At 38.6% G+C, this 20766-nt stretch overlaps 1 protein-coding gene across 3 annotated transcripts in view; it reads right to left on the bottom strand.

Annotated features, from left to right (window-relative positions):
- The window catches only part of mtm1 (myotubularin 1), a 77931-nt gene extending 63061 nt beyond the window's left edge, over positions 1-14870 (bottom strand). Inside the window, exons 1-4 of one of the 3 annotated variants that reach the window (XM_052021446.1) lie at positions 14750-14870; positions 3234-3334; positions 904-958; positions 409-503 (exon numbers count right to left, since the gene is read on the bottom strand). In XM_052021446.1, coding sequence (XP_051877406.1) covers positions 409-503; positions 904-958; positions 3234-3299 — 216 coding nt within the window. In that variant the 5' untranslated portion in view covers positions 3300-3334; positions 14750-14870. Of the gene's footprint in view, positions 1-408; positions 504-903; positions 959-3233; positions 3335-11322; positions 11395-14749 lie in introns of those variants that run through there. The other 2 variants (XM_052021448.1, XM_052021447.1) reach the window with 2 other exon arrangements.
- Positions 14871-20766: the final 5896 nt, after the last annotated feature.

Raw genomic sequence — 20766 nt, 5'->3', positions numbered from 1 at the left:
ACTCACTTCAAGACTGCAGGAACCATCAGCATCTAATTTAGCAGGTAGGCAGGTCTTCAGGACAGTAAGGGGTGGGTGGAAGAAGCAAAAAGAGAAAACTTTCCCTTTTTATGTAAACTACATTCAAGACTTGATTAAAGTTAGACTTAAGTGTCAAGTGGTTATGGGAAGAGGCTGCTAGAATTACGTAGTTGTCTGAATTTTTGGGAGGTAGCCATGAAGAAGATTTTCAGGCAAGGAGTTTCAGTAAATTAGTGACAAAAAAATGACACCAAGGAAGCTAAAGAAATAACAGCTGGTTGCTACCTTGAGACACAAAGGTAGGGATCTCCTCATTCATACATGCCACAGTGAAAGATAATAAAACTGAACACTTACTATAACAAATAAAAATAAAAACAAACTTACCAGTTCAATACTCTTAAAGTAAAGCCTGTAGTTTGTAATATGCACCACCCCCTTTTTAGGCCCATTAAAGTGACAAATGTAGATCACTTCCTTTTCTATGAAACAAGGAAATAACAACTCACATTAGCTATTAGAAGCCAGCAAGCACAAAAAAAACACTTCTAAAATACTTTTTTAAAACTCCTAACATGAGAAATACATTTTTAAAAAACTACCATTTCAAAACAATAACTGCAATAATTATGAGAACATTAGTGGTAGGCTTTATAGCCCCTCCTGTTTGCTGCTTTTCAATTAGATCACAGCTGATTTTCTCCTTCAGCACCACTTTCCTGCATTTAACCCCATACCTTTTGATTCCCCTCATATCAAAGACTTATCAATCAAGGAGGAAAGTTGTACTTAGATGTCAAAATTATCCTGATTATCAATTTGATGAACTTACAAGTTAAGTGGAATTGTTTCAGGCAAAAATTACTGCCAGTGTCATCTTACCTTTACTTTTAATATCTTCTCCTGGTAATAGCGGTACCTCCTCTGTTTGTTGTATCTGCAAAGGAAAGACAAATTAATCCTTTAAACTCCATTTTACTAAAAATTCTTACACTGCAATGAGTAGTGAATATATTGGCTCTGGTCATCCCACAGAATAAACAAACCATATTTATACGTAATATAAATCCCAGAACTTCACAACTGTCCAAATCGATTGAGTTTTTGTTTTTGCACTTTTGAGATCAGGGTTTGAATATCAGGGTTTATTTTCTCCAAACATTCCATTATCATAAACATAATATTCAGTTACAATTACATATCAAAGCTCACCACAAAGATGCCGCAAAAGCATTTCAAATACAAAAGTGACAGCATCCAGCTCGAAGGGCCAGGTGGTTTATTCCTGCTCCTATTTATTATGCATATCATGAATGCTCAATAACTGATGAACCCACAAACAGTCAGAGAACAAACTTTATATCGTCTCTGGGAACACTCAGCTGGCTAGGCAATATTGGTGGAGACAGAACGAGTAATGTTTCAGGTTGATGATATTTCATCTGAATTAGGTTAGAAAACAAGCATGCTTTAAATCATGGGTTGTGGGTGGGGTGGGAAGAGAACAAAAGATATGTTTGTGATAGGGTGGAGTTCAAAATAAACTGAATGATGGATGGTATTGGTCCTGGCCAAGAGAAGATGACTTGTTAAATGCCTTTAATTTTAGGCGAAGGAGGTTGAGATAGCGAAGTGGGATGGGTTTTTATGGTGATGGTGGTTATTATTAATCATATCCTACCATCCTCTATTATTGATGTCCAACTTACAGCCTCCAACTTTCTCACTACCAGTTTCAAACAAAACTCATGTACTACATGTTAAATTTACTGTTCCTATCTGCACAATTGCTGCCCAACCCACTGACTGCTTAGCAGCAGTTTTTTAATTTTATTTCTGCATTCATACACTGCACCTGAAGAATGGGGCCTTACCAACTATTCTCATCAAGCATTTGGTTTCCCAGATTACTTGCAAGAAGAATCACAAGTATTTTTTTAATCAAAATCTTTCTGCATTATATTTTTGGATCTTACTTCAATCACCTTTCTTCCCTCTACCCCCCCCACCCCCTCTTCTCAAGATGGTAACTCATTCTGTGTTATTTTTACAGGGGCTAACTCATTCCATACATTATCCAAATGACTGTCCTTGGCATACAAGTCTAGACTAGCAATGTTAACAGGCAACTCAACTTTGTAGGACATCAAAGCCAAGCTTGGCTTTCCATTCTCATCCAGACCCCCCTCACTCACAATTTCCAGCTAGTAACTGGACAGCAATCTGGAAAAGTGTTCCTTACTGATTTTTTTTTACAAACCCTTTTCTGTAGCATGGGGCATTGAGACTAATTGTGTTACAACTTTCTCACTTCAGCTGAATCAACTTAACTCAGACCAAGGATGGAATGTAGAACCTTCCTGATTGGCACAGCCCAGCATGACAAATGCTATTGTGTTTTAAAAGCTGTAAATAAACTAGCAGTCTACATTCACACAGTTGAGACATCTGAAGGTTTTTTTTTAAAAAAGTGTCTTTAAACTGTGATTCAAAAGAATAATCAACCAAAATTCACATCATCTGTCAGGCTGTGCTCTTTAGCCTTTCCAGTAAGGCGCACATACTGAGAATTATATATTTTTTTAAATCTCATCCTGAGCTACATGCCCAATGAAAGTACACATTGAGCTAAATGAGTACAGTCCAACACCAACTGCAACACTATAATCTACCCTAATGTTCTTGACTCGTGATGCTGAAGGGGGAGAAAATAGCTGCTGAGGCTCCCATTTCTGATTTCTTACCCATGCCAGAAAATAGATCAATGGGCTCTGATTACACGTGATTGCTCTCACATGCCATGTGGTAGAACAGATCAATAAGATATCTGTATTGGTCACATATACATCAAAACACACAGAGAAATGCATCTTTTGCATAGAATGTTCTGGGGGCAGCCTGCAAGTGTCGCCACGCTTCCGGTGGCGACATAGCATGCCCACAACTTCCTAACCTGTACATCTTTGGAATGTGGGAGGAAACCAGAACACCCGGAGGAAACCCACGCAGACACGGGGAGAATGTACAAACTCCTAGGACAGCGGCAAGAATTGAACCCGGGTCGCTGGCACTGTAATAGTGTTACACTAACCGCTACAGTAGGCAAACGTGAAGTAAAACCATTTGACCACTCAAATACTGGAAGTTTCTGATTGTATCAGTGGATACAGTTACAAGCAAATGTCAATAACCAAAAAAGGGGAGAAACATACCTTTTTAGTTGAAGAGCTTATTGGTGTAGAAATGGAATATACCATTGGGGAGGATGAGGAAGCCATATTTTATGCTGGTTCTTGAAGGACAAAAGATTCCACTGCAATAAAAACAGACCAGTTAGCCACGACAACAGTGGCAAAGATGCAAATCTTCCTCAAAGCTTAAATAAGCCTTGTACAAGTCAATACATTAAGTTGTTTGTAATGGATTTTGATATAGCCTACAAATATATCCATGTCTTTATTCAACCCCAGTATAACAAAGTACATAGCACCAATTCAGTATAATTTGCATCTTAAAAATTTAAGCATGAGAATAAAAAACAGGAGGTTTTAATATCCTGGACCTTCCAGGCAGCAGTAAGGGGACAGCCTCCACCACAGACTTCAAAGAAAGCTGCCAAAGACCGAATTTCCCAAAGACCGGTTTCCCTTATTCCAATGCTACTTTCAATCTGACACCATCTCCAGGGGATCTGGAGTACCCAGTAACATTAATGTCATCAAGCAATCTGAGTAGCCAATCAGACTGAAAAATTCTCAGAAAACAAACCAGAAAGTGAAAAAGCATAGTATATATTTTACTTTTAAATTACTTTAAAGAAAGCAAAATAAACACTGAAGTAATATCACGGGCTTAAGTTAGAAGCAAAGTATCATTAACATAGAAAACTAGAATTTTTAAGAATATATTTTGGAATGAAGGGAGATGCTGTTCAGCAGTGATCAAAAATTCCCAAATCATTTAAAAGAAAAAAAATCATACACCTCATTCAAATGAGGCTTAACATTCTCAATAGCTTTTAACTGCAAGAGAAGTATAAAATATTGAAGTTCGCAGGAAATCATTGTAAATTGTTGCAATTTTTGCAAAAGGTATTGACACAGATAAATTATAGATTTTTTTTCGCAACTGGTTTTCAACAGATACTACACATTGGTGTTGCTTTTATACAGGAAGCACAAACAGCTTATTTGACATTACCCCTGTATGTTTCTGCCCACTAGTGTCTGGGGTGGACATCACTCCAAGATAAAAGGAATAATGTTGGCAGGTCCTTTACACATGATAATGATGGAGTACAAGGTACATTCTACAATTCAGTCTATGAATTCCAGAAGAACAAAGGAGGAATCCGTGCCTTCAAAATACAAACTGGACACGGAAAACTGCATTTCTCTTTTTTTAAAAAAAAACATTTAAATATAATTTCCATACACACAGAACAACTGAAAGCATATGGTGAAATAATTCTGCCTACAGGTCAAATACAATATGGTGTAGTGATCCCAGATCCATGCTCATTTCAGTGAGAGTATAATCATAAGAGCTGCCCTTTTGACAGCGTTGAAGGTCTGGAAGATGAAACACGTCTGTTGACTGCAACATTTGTGCAATTCACACTTTAAATATAGAATCATTGAGCTACCAAAAGCTACATAAGGACTGAGGCAGAGACCAAATATTTTACAAAAGCCATGTTCAAACTCTATCCTTGTTGGATATTTAAATTCATATCATTGAGCCTTGCAGGCCAGATTATTAATTTTTTTTTACATAATAATTTTCATTGGCATGAAATATGAAGATTTGTTTTAATCTCTTCACAAATACTGCCTGACCTACTAAATATTTTTACTTTATGAGTCTGCACTATTCATTTCTTTGGTCTGTGTTACAATAGAACTTTCACCATCCACATGTTCAAGGTTTAGGAAAGGAATGCTCCAAGGACCAAGTGCTACTGTCCATTCAAGCAGGATCTGACTTTTCAATTTTCCCCCTCCCTGCTGTGGCAAGGCTTAGAACTTAGACAAACACAGCAAAAAAAAAATTGTCTATTGTTTTTCTTCACCACAGTCACTGGCTATTCTAAGGTCTTCTCAAAAAATTTCTGGACTAGTCATGCAATCCAAAAATGATTAAAGAGAACATCTTGAAATGATCAAGAACAGGATCTCTGGGCTTCTAGGAAAGGACAGAAGAGCAAGGAAAATACCAGTCCAATGACCTTTCTTTACCAAGGTTCCAATTAGATCTTCTCAGTAAGATCCAGTGCAAGTCCAGATCAGTCTCAAAATCCCAAAGCACAGGAATTGGGAATGCTTTTTGCTGGACTCAATAATTATACAAAAATCAAAACTTTCAACAATGATGTGAAAGAAAACAGATTGAAGTGTTCTCGATTGCAATTCACATTCAATTATTGCATAATCATTTAAAGATTACCCAACAATATGAATGCACTTTGAGCTGAACAATTTCTTTTTCTAGTTATTACCATTAGATCTTAATCATTCAGTAATGCAGTTTCATGTCAGTTACCATTATGGGACTGTAATGCTGTGCTCCAAATAGTGACAGCACAGTAGGATTTGATGAAAAATCCTTTCACAAAATTGCTGTCTAAACAAAGTTATGCCGTTTTTAATGTGGTAAGGTGATCTTCTCAATGTAATTTGACTGCACAATATGCTGGTACTTCAGTTTACAGAGACAATCCAATTGTCTAGGGAAGATTTCACACCAAACTTGAAGCTCTGCATTGTCCATTACATAAAATATGCAATGTCAATATTTACTTTTATGAAATTTAGGTTCTAAGTGAAAGATCTACACCCTTAATATAAAAAGGTCATGTCTTCACCAAACATAACATTTTTCTTCCGTTCCCACTTCTCTACTCCATACTGTTTGTCATTCAAGATTACTTAAAATATTTTGACGATATTAAACAGCATTCTGAACAAAGATCCCATTTTTGAAACTTTCCAAAAGATGGAATTTAAAAGTGAAGTAAATTTTTAAAAAAATCACAGGATTGAACACATTCTCAAGTGGCTCTGAGAGTTCTACAAGTCTGCAGTACAAAGTTGTCTATGTTTGATATTAATTTGTAAACAGATTCAGATACTGTAGACACTGCTGAGGTTGGCACTGCTCCGAGGTTGGGATTAAGACATGTGGAATGAATTAAAAACACCTTTGCTTTGCATCTGACAGTACTTTAGCTGACAAGATTGACAACAGAAAACTATTTTTTTCTCTAATGCATGCCATAAAGACATACACAGATCCAACAAAAATTTAATCAACCTTGATAATTTCAAATGACCTAGCATCCCCTGCTGCCCTTTATATGAAAAAGTGATTCCTGATTTCATTTCTTAAATGGCTGCATAATGAAAGTCAAAAAATTGCAGATACTGGAAGTCTGAAATAAAAAAAAAGCCAGAAACATGCGGTCGTGCAGCATCTGTGGAGAGCGAAACAGAACTGTTCTGATGAAAGGTCAGCAACCTGAAACTTTAACCATTTCCCCTTTTAATGTTTGTACTCTGCCTCCTTTGCTCACTATAAAATAATTGTCCTTTATCCATGCTATAGATTCTTGATATTTTAATTGTTCACTAAGATCATATCACAATCTTCAAAAAAGGTAACACAAATAAAGTTTATTCAACCTGTCCATGTTGTTAAAACTTTAAAGCAGATGTATAATTCTGGTGACTGTGTTTATCTACAAAAACTGAAATTTGATGCCTCTCTCTCAAAACAATACTTTAGAAAGAGACTGATAGAGGTACTATGCAACTAAAGCACCACTTCCTCAATTATTCTATTTTAACTGCATTAAACATCATCTATCACAGGAAGAGCTGCCTGTTACGAATGTACTTCAACTCACAGGAAAATAAGTGAAAAGTTAAGGGGGAAAAGGCTTATAATAGCAACTGTTTGATATAAAGAGAACATAACAGAGCCAATTTGAAGGCAAAATTAAAAACACTAGCATTTTAATAATATTAACATCCTGCAAAACATTCAATATTTAGCTGTTTTGTAATAGAATCCAACCTACTTGATTTTAACCTGATTAGGATGGTGGTCAAACTATTTTTCTTCCTAGCCCAATGGAAAAAGGCATCCTCACAAGCAACAGATCTGCTGACTATAGTACTATTAAATTCCTAACAAAGTATTGCACACTAACTCAAACCATTTTGCTTCAAATATAAACCAAGAATAGACAATTTTACCTCTAAAATACTTCTAAATACAGGGAAAAAAAATGGGCTTACCCTTTCGTTTAAAGATGAAAGTCCTATCTGTAAGTCAGCCCACTTTTATGAAACTTATGCAACTGAGCTTCGCAGATCTCTGAAATGTCACATATTCACCAAGATATTGTGTTATTGTTAAGAATAGCTTTTATTTTTTTCACCAGATTTCTAGTGAAAAAGGTAGACATCATATCCAGGATTGCAGGAATCAACTGTGATGCTGCCCGACCTGCTGAGTTCCTCCAGCATCGTGTGTTGTTGCAGGAATCCTGCTCAATACAAGAGGAACCACAGGTACTCAGCACTTGCTCAGCCCATTTTCTCTTTTCCCATACAGTACACAACTAAATAAGATCCCAGTTGTGCTTTATCATTCAAAGTTGTTATTAACCAAGGATTTGTAATGACAAATTTAATTTCAGTTATATTCAATACCAATATTCAAACAGCTTAATGATTTTTCCTGTTTTATTTCTAAATGTCTTTTGAACTTTGATGGTTTTAAACTTTCATTTCCAAACAGATCTAGACTAACAGCATACAGGGGTCTTGGTTTGCATTCACACAATGAGTCTGTATTTCACAAAAACATCCAAGATTTTTTCATTCTAGTGGGTGGTTTATGGCAGAAAGTATGTTCATTTTAACCACTAGAATTTTCTGTTGCAGTTAGCATAATTACAGTTCTATTTCTATTTGCAGATACAGATGAGGCTAATTAATGTCAAAGGAAAGCAAGCGCACTGACCCCACCCCTCTCTCCATTAACTGGTCATGCACGATCACAGGGATAAGAATGTACCCATCCTACCCCGAACCTCTGCTGATTGAAGGGCTCTAGGACTACATCAGCCACATCTCAAAGGACAACCCATTCCTTCGCACCACTCCCACACTCCTCCAAAACTGCCACTGGATTCACCACAGAAGTATCCAGGCTGCAAAGGGTTGCTCCAACTTTGTTCCACAACATGCCTGCTCACAAAGAGCCCTGCAGGCTTCTATGTAAGAGGCCATTCTGGTGCTCTCCAATTGATCGGTCTTGCACTTCAGGTCACAAACCAGTGCCTCTCATTCTGTAACCCAATATTGTGCAACCCCTACTTTGATGCAGAGGGAGTATAGGACCTTGAGGCAGAGCTGCAGATGTATACCTGCTCAGGCTTGTCCATCTGGTAGTTCTGCAACAGAATGAGGGTACTGAAGACTGGCTGTGTGCACTGGATGCAGATGTTGTGTTAGACAGAGCTATAGTCCACAGACTTTCTGTGGCTAGTGGACTACCTTGCATCTGCATTTTTGCTTTATTCATAGATATCCCCCTCAGTTACTCTGCGTAATCAAGAGTCAACTGCAGTCTCAAGTGTTATGCGAAATCCAAACTGAAATTTAAGTCTATGCTAAAGTAGTACTGCACTGAAGTACTGTCTTTCAGGTGAGAAAAACAAAGTCCTGTCTATCTTCCTGGATGGCATAATTGTGAAGACCAGCTGAGAGGGTAAGTGGGGCATGTTTTTCTCACATGAAACACAGCACTTAAAACAGGACTCTAGTGTACCTTAAAAGTTCAGAAACAAATGAAAGATACGAGCTGATGTAGGATTTCAGATTACAATTAACTCCTATCATCATTGTCCATATCACCCATAACTGACCAGATACTGTATTGGTTTTCATATTGCTGTTCATGGTATATTATATACACAAATTGCCAGCAGCATCATAACAGGGTTAAATTATATTGGCTCTATAATGAGGGGTCATAAAAGGAAAAAGAAATGCAAATTTGTTCTTTCTCTCTCACACACACAAAACAACTGCAATTTGCAAAAAGGAATAATAAAGCAACCAATGAAAATGACTAATCAAGTAAGATATGGTGTTTTTTGCCCCCACTGAAATAGACTTTACTTGACACAAGGACCAGAGAACAGATTTAAGTTCTGGTCAAAAGAAACATGCATTTCACTTTAAACATGAAAGAACCCATCTCTGACAGAGTAGACAATAGTAATAACCAGAAACTTACTCCCCTCGAGGATGGTGGATGTTGAAACACTCAATGAGTTTGAAAGGAAATAGTGTTGGTACTTGAGGGAGATATGCTTGCAGAGGTAAAAGGATGGAGCAGCGAACTAGGACTCAATGGATATTTTACATAGAGCAGGCGTGGACTCAATGGTTTCCACAGCATCTTCCTATGTTCTATGACTCCATGCTACATAGTGCTTTTGCAGTAGGGAACATTGGGTATCTACATCAACCAGGAGGATTGATGGGAAAAGACTGAATATTTATTTTGATTTTCAGACACGGCAATGGATATTACCTACCAGCCACTTATTCTGAATGTTCTAAAGTAAAAGAGCAAGGAGATAAATCTGTCCATGTCAAAATTCAATTAGTAAGAAAACATCATATATTCTGAAAAAATTCAATGCAGTCAACACAATAATATTACAATGCAAGAGGATGAATTACATTTCCCCAAACAAGGCCATTCGGATTTCTGCAGGTCTATCTGCTTCAAAAACATTGACAATAAATGAGAGTTGTTGTTTCATTAGTGTGAAGGCTAAATCAATTACTTAGGCATCTGATCAGCTATGTTCACTACTACAACTGATTAGTTAATATTCTCCAGGGTACAAGTCATGAATATGACTGCTCATGATGGACAGGTCTCTATTCAGGGCATACTACAAATGATTAATGAGGTTTGAAATCTTAATGTTTCAGTATAGTAATTCTAGTGAAATCACATGGGTAGCATTTACTATAGTTTCAATGGTTCTAATGGGATAAAATCATCTCTAGGGTACTGTAGCAACTGTACAATAGTTTGGGATTAGATTAATTTTGAAAACCATACTATAATTTTAAACATTCATAATTAAGATGGCAGCTCATTACTTTCAGCTTACTCCTATGCTGAAGCAATTTGCTCTAATAAGGAGGAGCTGCTTTAGAAATTACCAGCTCCTCACTCAACTTGTTTATTGAAGGAGTCAGTCCACATCTACACGCAGTAAGACTTGGACAACATGCAGGCTTGGCCTGATATCCAGCAGGTAAGAGTCATGTCAATCAAATCCCCAGAGCCATTCGTCCAACCACATCACAATCGTCATTACTAAATTTCCCCCAATCATTGCCTGCTGTCCAGATAATTACTGGATTCATCACATAAGGACATTATGAGCAAGTCAGAAGGTAGGTGTTCTATGATAAGTGAACTATTTTCTGGGAACCCACAACCTTCCACCATCTAGAAGTCGCAAGTCAGAGTGTACTCCAATCTTATCCATGTGCTCTGATGAGTTTAGTTCCAACATCACTTAAGGAGCTTAACACCAACTTGGACAAGTTAACTTGCCTATCTGCCACCAGAAACACTCAGTCCACCATCAGCAAATCTCCACATCAGCCACATAGGAACATCACCTTTTGCAATTTCTAGCATAGTAGTGAGCATATGTTCTCTGGAAATCCTCAATTCACCTCTAAAAATAGGTTCCACAATTTTATCAAAATTTTTTAGCCTCTAATATCATGAGCACTTTTGCTTCCTTTTTCAAAAAAAAGTAGAAGCAGCATCTGCTTTCCTGTACCCAATCACCCTCTTGAAACTACATTTACATCACAATCACTGGGGCAAGATCCTAGAACTCCTTACCTGACACCATTATGAGAACACCTCCACTTGACTGCAACAGCTCACAAGTGGTCCTTTCCTCCTTCAAGGGCAATTAGCAACGCACAATAAATGCTGGCCTTGCTGCAGAATGCCATATCCCATGACTCAAAAACAAAATAATTGCACAACAAGTCTATAATAAAGTCAATTTATTCTCACCTAACACAAAGCATCTTCTAAAACTCATATTAGCCTACAACAAGCAGATGCAACATGAAAATGCAGAGACACAAACAGTAATTGCTTTAAATGACAAAAATACTAGGTCAAAACGGACAAGAACACATTCAAAATTTAGAAAATTTTGAAGGCTGAACGACTTACTCCATGCCTGTAAATACTCTGTGTCACAGTTGTCTTTTTCAGGTCTGTGTAGGGCCATATGCAATCTTTTCCCTGCTTCGACCAAAACAAGAGATTCTGGCATGTTAACCATTCACCATGCAAGTTCAGGCACAAGGATACTATAATTCCTTCCCAATGCAGACTCATCGACTCCATTCATTTCAAATGTACAGAAGGTGTTTTGAGGGCAAGAGATGGTGAAGGTAATTTACAATTTTTGAACTACATCAATTAACAATGATTTTCAATGATTCAATGATTTATAAAAATATAATACCATTAATTCTTAATAATTTTGATTTTTTTTAAAAATGTTTTTGAATGCAAGAGGCATTCACAAACATCCAGTGACCCCAAGAGTGACTTTCTGTGGCAGAGTTTGCCACTTGCAGATAGAAGGCCTTATACTCCACAAGGCATCCAAGATCAGGCAACAGGCAGATTCCTAAGCCAGTCTGTCACTTGAAGATCCACTCCAGGTAGATACAGACCCAACAGATAAAGGAGAAGTGAGCAGGGGCTCCCTGGAAATCCCATGCCCTGCTTCAAAAACAACTTTATCCAAACCCATTAGCCTCTAGTGTCATCAGCAGTTTTACTTCTTTTTTCTAAAAAAAATAGAAATAATATCTGCTTTCCTGCAGACACGTGGCAGCTCATTGGTATTCAGCGATTTCTGTAACTTCTGCACTAGAGTTCCTGCACGCCTTAAGACTCCTCTCCAGCTTGATATTTATTCACCTTAGGTTTGCAAATCTCTTTGGTAGCAAGATATTGCAAATATTTAAGAAAAAGGCACACAGAATAGGTCTGTACCAATTTAAGAAAAACAATTGGGAATGCTTGGCAAGTCCAGTAACCTCTGCAGAGAAAAACACAGCACCACTTGAGTACAACTCTACCTCAGAACATTCTAATGAAAGATACCTTTTCTCTTTAGATGCTCATTGACTTGTGATTTCACAATATTTTTTTCATTTTATTTCAGCTATCTAGTGATATATTTTTCCCCACATATTTCCACTATTAAAAATAAATAAATTCCACAATCTTTACTTACAATAAACTAACAAAACCAGGCATATGAATATTGCATTTATCTTGACCTGGCACGAGAAATCTCACTTAAAAGTATACATAATAGTTTCACCAATACCCGAATTGGTTAAGGAAATGTATATTTGAGCTTTTCGATGTAGGAAGGTCATAAATTCCATCTGCAACAATGCTAATAAGGCAATTTCAATGACAAATGGCAGAAATTCTACAACTGGTCATGTTCCAATTCAGAATATTGCAAAGCCTGATCAAAGATCTATGCTTCTGATCACTCACTACTCTGTGATTTCTGCAGGATATAGAAATGTGTGGACATCATGCAAGGAAAGGGTCTAAATAACAAAAACCTCTTACAGTCAAACATACAGAGTAAATAAAAAGAGAAACTAGCAGAAATACACACTTTGCCTTCATAGAAAGGAAAACATTTTTAGTCCAGGTGTGTAACTCTTCACTAAAAAAGGCTTAAGATAAATAGAACACATTTATTGGCATTATTCACGTTACAACAGAAATTGAAATTATGTTTTGTTTTGAAAAAAAACATTTTAACCAAATATAACTGGAACATGTTCATGACCAACTATGAACAGTAAGTACCACAGGATATTCAGTGAATAAGGTAAACCCAATCTAAAATTATTATATTCATCAGTTTTATTGGACCAACTATTGCTGTGGTGTATTAGCATTGCCCAGTTCTTATAGCAAAGTTTTTGTGATGGTGGCACCAAATACACAATTACCCCATCGGTCCTCATCAATGTGGCCTAAGTCCTCAACTTTTCTGGGAAAGACAATCTGCATGATCTACCATCAAAACATTAATTATAGTACTGGAACTGCACTCTCCAAAGCATGTCCCCCCTCCCCCGAATACAGATTCCTACTAGGTGGGAATAACATCACGAAATCAATTTATAGATCAGTTTGGGTTTTTGTGCACAGACTTAAAAAAACATCATGCCTTTGGACACTATAATCTTTCCTGTAACATGTAGACCTACCAATAACAATGCATTACATAAATCAGCTGAAAAATAATGATTTCAGATTAAAGCGACAAACATATCAGTTGAGCCTTTAATATGAAAACACAGTGATAAACCTCTACGTTATGCAAGAAAATTTAATGTAAAACAAAAATCACAAAATCTTGCAGTCTTTTCCCCTCAATTTTGTGAGGGAAAAGTAATCATCATGTATTTATATGGCTCCTGCACAACTTTCCGAAGTATTTAGGAATATAAACTCTTGAAGTAAACATTTTGTTGCAATGTTAGAAATACACCAGCAATTTCATGCAACCAGCCTTTATAGTTTGGTACTAGAATTGACTAGTCAATCTATTTTTCTCTCTCTGCAGATACCACCTGACCTGCTGAATATTTCTAGCATTCTTTTATTTCAGATTTCCAGTAGCTGCAGTATCTTGCACCTCAATTCCAGCATTTTATATTTTCTCTTTGTTTTCATTCATCTTTCCCATTTATATCTCTTCCAGCTGCAATTAACCAGCCTTTCCATCCTCTCTCAGCCAGCACCACCACCACTTGCATCATTCAGTCTCCCACAAATTCCACCCTATCCCTTTGCTCTACCCTCCTCTGCAAGTTAAAATATGATAACTTTTTCCTGTACTGATAAAAGTTCACTGATCCAAACTGTTAACAGCTTTTGTCTCTCCACAAATACAGCCTGGCCTGCAGAGTATTTCCATCAGTTTTTTTTTGTAGTCCATGTGTTACTTGAATACGTTAACATTTTTGAAATTTCTTGGTTCAATTAAATTCTGATACCCATACAGCACCTTCAATATTTTACCACTTTAAAACGCCACTTAATTTTTTTCCTGCAAGTTTCATAAACTGTCACGACGTTCCCCTTCAGGCTTCAAGAAGCACACGCTGCCTTGACGGCGTTAAAAATAAGTCCACAAAAGATGAACTGCATCACAGGCACAAAACCCAAAGGACAGTCAAAATGGGTGAAGCCACAAACCGCAACACTCATCTTAATTCTGCCTGGTATTTACAGTTGGTGGGAGGATGCACACTCACAATTAAAACGCAGTGTGGGTGCAGGAAGTTTTTTTGTGCTCCCACTGTGTTTCGCAGCTCCTGCCCTGGGATGCTTTGGTGCTTTGCCCTGAACTGCTGCTAACTTTGACACCTGCCCCAGTGCAGAGAGGTGACTCCAGGCAGGCCCAGGCTAGCAGCAGCCCTTCACCTGGCAGAAACCGCCCTCTCGCTATTGAATCCCGCCGTGCAACACAACAAACAGCGTGCGGCCGGTGGAAAGCCTCCGTCAAAATGGATAACGTCGCCGGCAAGAAGGAAAGGAATACCTGCTGTGCGCGGCCAGGAGTCCCTCAGGCCCGAAGCCGCCGCCCGCCCGCCTGTTGCTGCTGCCGCCGCCGCCGCTGCCTTCGCCGACCGCATCACCTGACCACCCCACTGCGCAGGCGTGCCGGCCCCGCCGCCGCGCGGAATCATGGGGAGTGTAGTCCAAAGTCAGACCAGCCAGGCAGCCTTTGTTCTGCTACCCCCGTGGAGCAAGTGGACAGAAAACAAGTGTGTGATAGAATGGCTTCTCTTTGCAGCTCCAATAAATGGGAAGCTGGATACCATCCAGGATAAAGCAGACTGAAACCCTATGCATTCCTTCTCTCCAGCATTGTTGCAGCATCTAAAGAACAAGGCAGTTAGGCTACTAGAACAGCACCTGCCAAACGTGTGCATAAGAGCAAAAGAACATCACCACCTGCAAGTTCTGCTCCAAGTCACCCATTGCCCTCACTTGGAACTACACTGCTGTTCCATAATCATCACTGAATCTAAATCTTGGAATTCCTAACACAACAACACCATGGGAGTTCCGACACAAGATGGTTAGGAGTTTGTTACAGCAATGTTGACACTGACCTCTGGTGCCTAAGATGAGGGCTGTGGGGTTACACCAAGCTGGTGGAGCAAGATCCTAGTTTTCCTGCTGCAGTGTAAGAAATTCAGGTTTCCTATTATTTCTTACCATCATGCATCTTCATCCAGAGAATCCAGGAGTGTTGTTGCTGCATCCAAGTCTTGGGTGAGGTTGAATTCTGTCAACAGTCTTTCATTCTCCTAGAATCAGCATGGGATATATTCTACCCTTTAGCCACATAGGATGCTTCTTATACCTGTCACCTTCAAAGGTTGAGCAAAGCAACTGTTAAGAAGTGACTATATTGTCTGGATAGTTTCTCATTGGTGCTTGTGGAGGTGGGCCACAAAGCCTTCTGGAAATTCCATCTTGGTTTTAGGACCGAGCTGGCTATTGGCACCATGATTCCCACACGTGTGGTACTGGCTAGTATTATGAGGGAAGAAAATTCTTCAGGGTTCACCTCGGAATAGGTGAAGACCCACCCTTTACTGTCACCATTAAGGTCTAGGCAGTATTCCTTCTCCCTGAACAACAAGAATGCTGGAAAAGAATTTAAGGTCTTCTTCTGAGAAAAGAGGCTTGGCCTCACCCTGATTACCTGGGCATTGTCCTAAGTAAGAGTTTCACACAGTAGCCCCAACTAACTGAAACTAGCCAACAAGAAAAAATAAAAGTGAACCTAATAATGATTCCAATATTAATAAAGGTGAACCTGGCCTGGATGGGGGAATTATAGTCTGCACCACAACACAAGCTCTTGTATACTCTGCTGTAGAACAATGCTCTGCCTTAAAGTCCTGTAACCGCCACATATAATTCCAAGGCATGCAGTTAAATGCCACCATACAAGTAATGGCGAGGACCCCTTAAGCCGACTCCAGTTCTGTGACTAATGGTTCTGACCCACATTACCATCAATGCAATTCCAAAACACTTCACGAGACGGGAAAAAAATCACGAGCAACATCAATGCCCACCCCCATCCCATTCATGAAATTTTGACAAAACCACTACAAAGGGAATAAATTCACGGCAGGCATTCTGGGAACATCTGTACCATGAGCAAAAAGCAGCCATCCAGATGGTAGAACTGTGGGGAGCAGGGAACAAATACTTCATCAATGACCCCACAGGTCCCTGGCTTTCACCTCCCTCAAAGACATTTGACTACACTCAATGGAGTCCTCATAGGCCATGGAATGATCTGGCCATCTGCACCACAACTAGAAGATGCTCAATGAGTTAAACTTCTCAAGCTTTGCAGCATTTTGCATCAACCTTTCCATTAAGATCTGTTTCAGGGGGCAAGTTATTTCTTCACTTGGTGTCTCACGGGTTCATTGACCAGCCATGCAAATGTGAGGCTTTCCACTCATTTGAAAGAGGAAGCTCCTGACTAAGGTAACAACTCATGGGGAGATACAAGGTCAGAATGGAGTTGACATGGCTTACAGTGGAGAGGGTAAAGAGATCCCAGCTACGATAGAAAACAAGGATCAACAGAGACCAATCCTATCTAATAGGTATTGTGTATGGTAATAAGGATAAAGACAGTTGGAAGTACATGCAGAATCCTAAGCATGTCACCTTGGACCAGAAGGTGTCGAAAATTAGAACATGTACCACCAGGCTCAAGGACGTCTTCCATCCTGCTCTTATAAGACTCTTGAATAGACCTGTTATACAATAAAAATGAACTCTTGATCTCTCAATCTACCTCGTCATGGCTCTTGTATGTTATTTCTCTGGCTGTAATGCACTTTCTCAGTAACTGTAATACTATATACTGCATTCTGTTATTGTTTTCCTTATGTACTACCTCAATGTACATATGTATGGAATGATCTCTCTGGATGGCATGAAAACAAAGTTTTTCACTGTACCTTAGAACATGTTACCAAAAATGGGGAGAAGGAAGTAGGAATTGTAATGTGCAGGATAGAGGGGGTTCAGTAATTAGCAGAGGTTGGACAGCATCTGATGTTATTCTCAAACCTGTGGTCTCCACCATGAAAAACGACAAGGACAGCAGGTGCATGGGAACAACACTGCCTGTAGCTGCTCCTCCGTCATACACTTGGAGTTTATCTCGGACTAAGATGGAGTATTGCATAAATGGTGCGAGAGTGTAAGGCATAGCAAATTGTGTTCACAGAATACTGGAGATGGAGGGAAAAAATTCAGTCATTTTGTTTTATTCACACCATTCTACCATTGTGTGAATCTCCAGATCTAAAGTTGACATGGCTGGCATATCCTGAGTCACAGGTGTCTGCTCTCAGAAATGAACACAGCTGGGACCAGATACCATTGCCTATCTGGTTCACCAAGAGGCCATTTGATATGCAGGTTCTCAACACTGATGCCACCCCCTCATGAGGTAACAGTGGCATCTCAGAGAGCACACTCGTCCATGTCCTACAGATAGTAATCCAAATTTTCTCCTTCAGTTGGCCTCAGGCAGCAGTATGAGCCCAGCCTCCCATCTTGGGTGGGAGGTATTCAAGAACATCCATGCAGACTCAAATGGAAACAAAACAGCCTTCCAGTAACCATGCTACAGCCAAAGTGACATAGCACTAAGGCATCAAAACTCATGTGCAAAGTTGGTATTTTACTGAAACATGTTATGATTTCTATTAGCATATTTGATTTAGTATTGTCATAACGTATTCTCAAGGCATAGCATGATGAAAAGCACTCTCATTTAGAGCCAATAATATGCTTAATAGTGCAGAATTAAGTGATACTGGTGTTACTACAGATCCTGCACACCTCACTAGAAAAGTTGTGAATGGAGTGTTGTCAGTGGTGTCACCTCTCGAAGGAGTATATCATCAACTAAATGTCAGAAAAATCCCTCCTGGTTTAACCGCATCGTGTGAAATTTGGAAGATGTTTGAACAGTCAGTTCAAAGTTGCCCAATTAGGTCTCCTGATGTTAACACTATCCCTTAAGCAGACATAAATGCAACAAAGTACCACAGTGTATTGTATTTCCACTGTGAATATTCGATGAACTTCATTGGTTGCACACTAATGCTCCAATTTCACCAGTAGTGACGTTATTAAGTTCATATTTGATGTTGCAGAAACATCAGATACATTAAGATAAATTATGTTTGATTAGCATATTAAAAATTGGATACTGATAATCACATTTCTAGGTGTAAGTCTGTAATTGGAATTGTACATTGGCCTACTGGAGGCTGCTGTGAAATGGTAGAATGTATAACTGCAGAAATTAAACAAGCATGCTGCTGAACCAGTGTCATATTATTGGGCAATTTTAACTTTCAAACAGATAGCAGGCCAGTTCATATAAGAAAGGTGGTGGATTTCTGTAATGTGTCAAAGATAGGTTTTTTTGTGAATATTGCATCCTAAAATCAATAATAGGGCTGGCCTTAATATACTTAGTAATGAGTACCAAGCTTGATTTTGTAAACCTCTTAAACAGTGTGTGTATATTTATCTAATAATGATCATAATGTGATTACATCCAGTACAGTGTTTGAATTGGACAAACATCAAATAAAATCCTCGTTAGACCAAACATACTTCCGATTTCCATAATTTCATTTATGGAACCACATTGTTCCTGACCACCATCTATTTCCTAACACAAAATAGATAAGAAAGGTAAGCAGGGAATTATAAAGCAATTAATCTAAAATCTATCAGTGGGAAATTACTACAGAGTACAAACAATGACAGCATAAGTGAACACAAAACTGATAGATTTGTAAGTCATGGCTAACAAACCTGATGGAATTTTTTGAAGGGGTTACAATATTGGTAGATATGGGAATGTCTATGGACATTATTTTTATTGACTTTCAAAAAGCATTTAATAAAACCACTCAAAAATGTCTAGCTGAAATCAAAGCTCCTGGAATTTAAGACAATTTACTGACCTGGTTAGGTAAATTGATTGAGGTTTTCAAGATATTAATGGGAACCGAATGGTAGATATAAACAAACCATGTCCTTGGTTGAGGAACCTATGACTACGGAATAATCTATATGCAAACATACCAGTTAGAAACAGGAGTAGGCCACGTTATCCCTCAAGCCATCTTCACCATTTCCTAAGATCATGGCTGATCTGTTTGTAATCTCAATTGCACATTCATACCTACCTCAAGTAATTTTGCCCCCTTATCTACGTCTACCTTCAAGGTATTGGAAGACTCTGCTTCCACAGCCATTTGAGGAAGATCATTCCAATGACACAACTTTTGAGGGAGAAAAATTTGCCTCATCTGTCTTAAATGAGCAACCCCTTATTTTTAAACAGTGACCACTTGTTCTCGATTCTCCCACAAGAGGAAACATCCTCTCCACACCCACCCTGTAGGATCCCTTATGAATCAAGTCTCCTCTCCCTTTTCTAAACTTCAGTAGAAACCAGCTTGGTCTATCCAACTTTTCGTCCTAAGATAGTTCCCCATTCCAGCTATCTTCCAGTCCGCCTTCTCTGAACTGCTTCCAGCATAATTATATTAACATCGTAAAAATTACGTGATTTTCATGAGCAAAATTTGGAAATGTTTCTACACACAAAGAATTATGAAAATCTACATTGCTATATCGATCTTAAATATGAAAGTTTTGTTACCAAATATGTTAAGGGACATAGGGCAAAGGTTAGTACATGAAATTAGGTCACTGAGCAGGCATGATTTTGTTGAATGGCAGAACAGATTTGAGGGGTTAAATGGCCTACTTCTGTTCCCAGATATCTACCAAAAGAAGAAAAAGGAGATTTCTAGAACCAAAAATATATGGAAGTCTTAAAGCAGCTACTATGTGTTAGAACGTGAAGTTTTGCCGCAGGCTTTTAGCACGTGGTTGAGCCTTTGCCCCCTAACCTTTTCTTCAGTTTGGAAAATTTGAAATGTCATTGTAAAAAGCAAAAGCTACTGCTCTTTCTAAAGGTTACAGAGAACAACACATCCATTCATTTAAAGCAAGAACTGATTGAAGGAAGCCTTTTTAAAAAAATAACTCAAGTCTGGCACAGTAGAAGCCAAACTATCATAACAAGATTTAGCAATGGTGCTATTTCAGCTTTGGTAGTCTCCATAACTTCTCCAAGTCAATGACTCAAGCGCAGCAAAGTGAAAGTGAGTCCCGTGCAGGTTTCGATGTGCAAGTGGAAGCATGAATCTGAAAAGTGGTCTATCACCAAGAACATCCCAGAGACATGTTTAGTGGACAAGGGAATGTCTATAATCAGAACAGAAAATACTGGAAACAATCAGCAGATCAGGCAGTATATATAGAAAGAGAAACAGTGCTAACATTTCAAGTCAATGACTCTTCATCACATGAACTTTCTCTTCCTTTCCACAGGCACTAACTGACGCTTTGAATGTCATAGACTTATAAATTCGTACAGCATGGAAACAGGCCCTTCAGTCCACCTAATATGCA

Source organism: Pristis pectinata, chromosome 8 (assembly GCF_009764475.1).
Source record: "Pristis pectinata isolate sPriPec2 chromosome 8, sPriPec2.1.pri, whole genome shotgun sequence".
NCBI lineage: Eukaryota > Metazoa > Chordata > Chondrichthyes > Rhinopristiformes > Pristidae > Pristis > Pristis pectinata.
The sequence above is the reverse complement of the archived record's forward strand: the minus strand, read 5'-3'. Positions and strand labels throughout refer to the sequence as shown.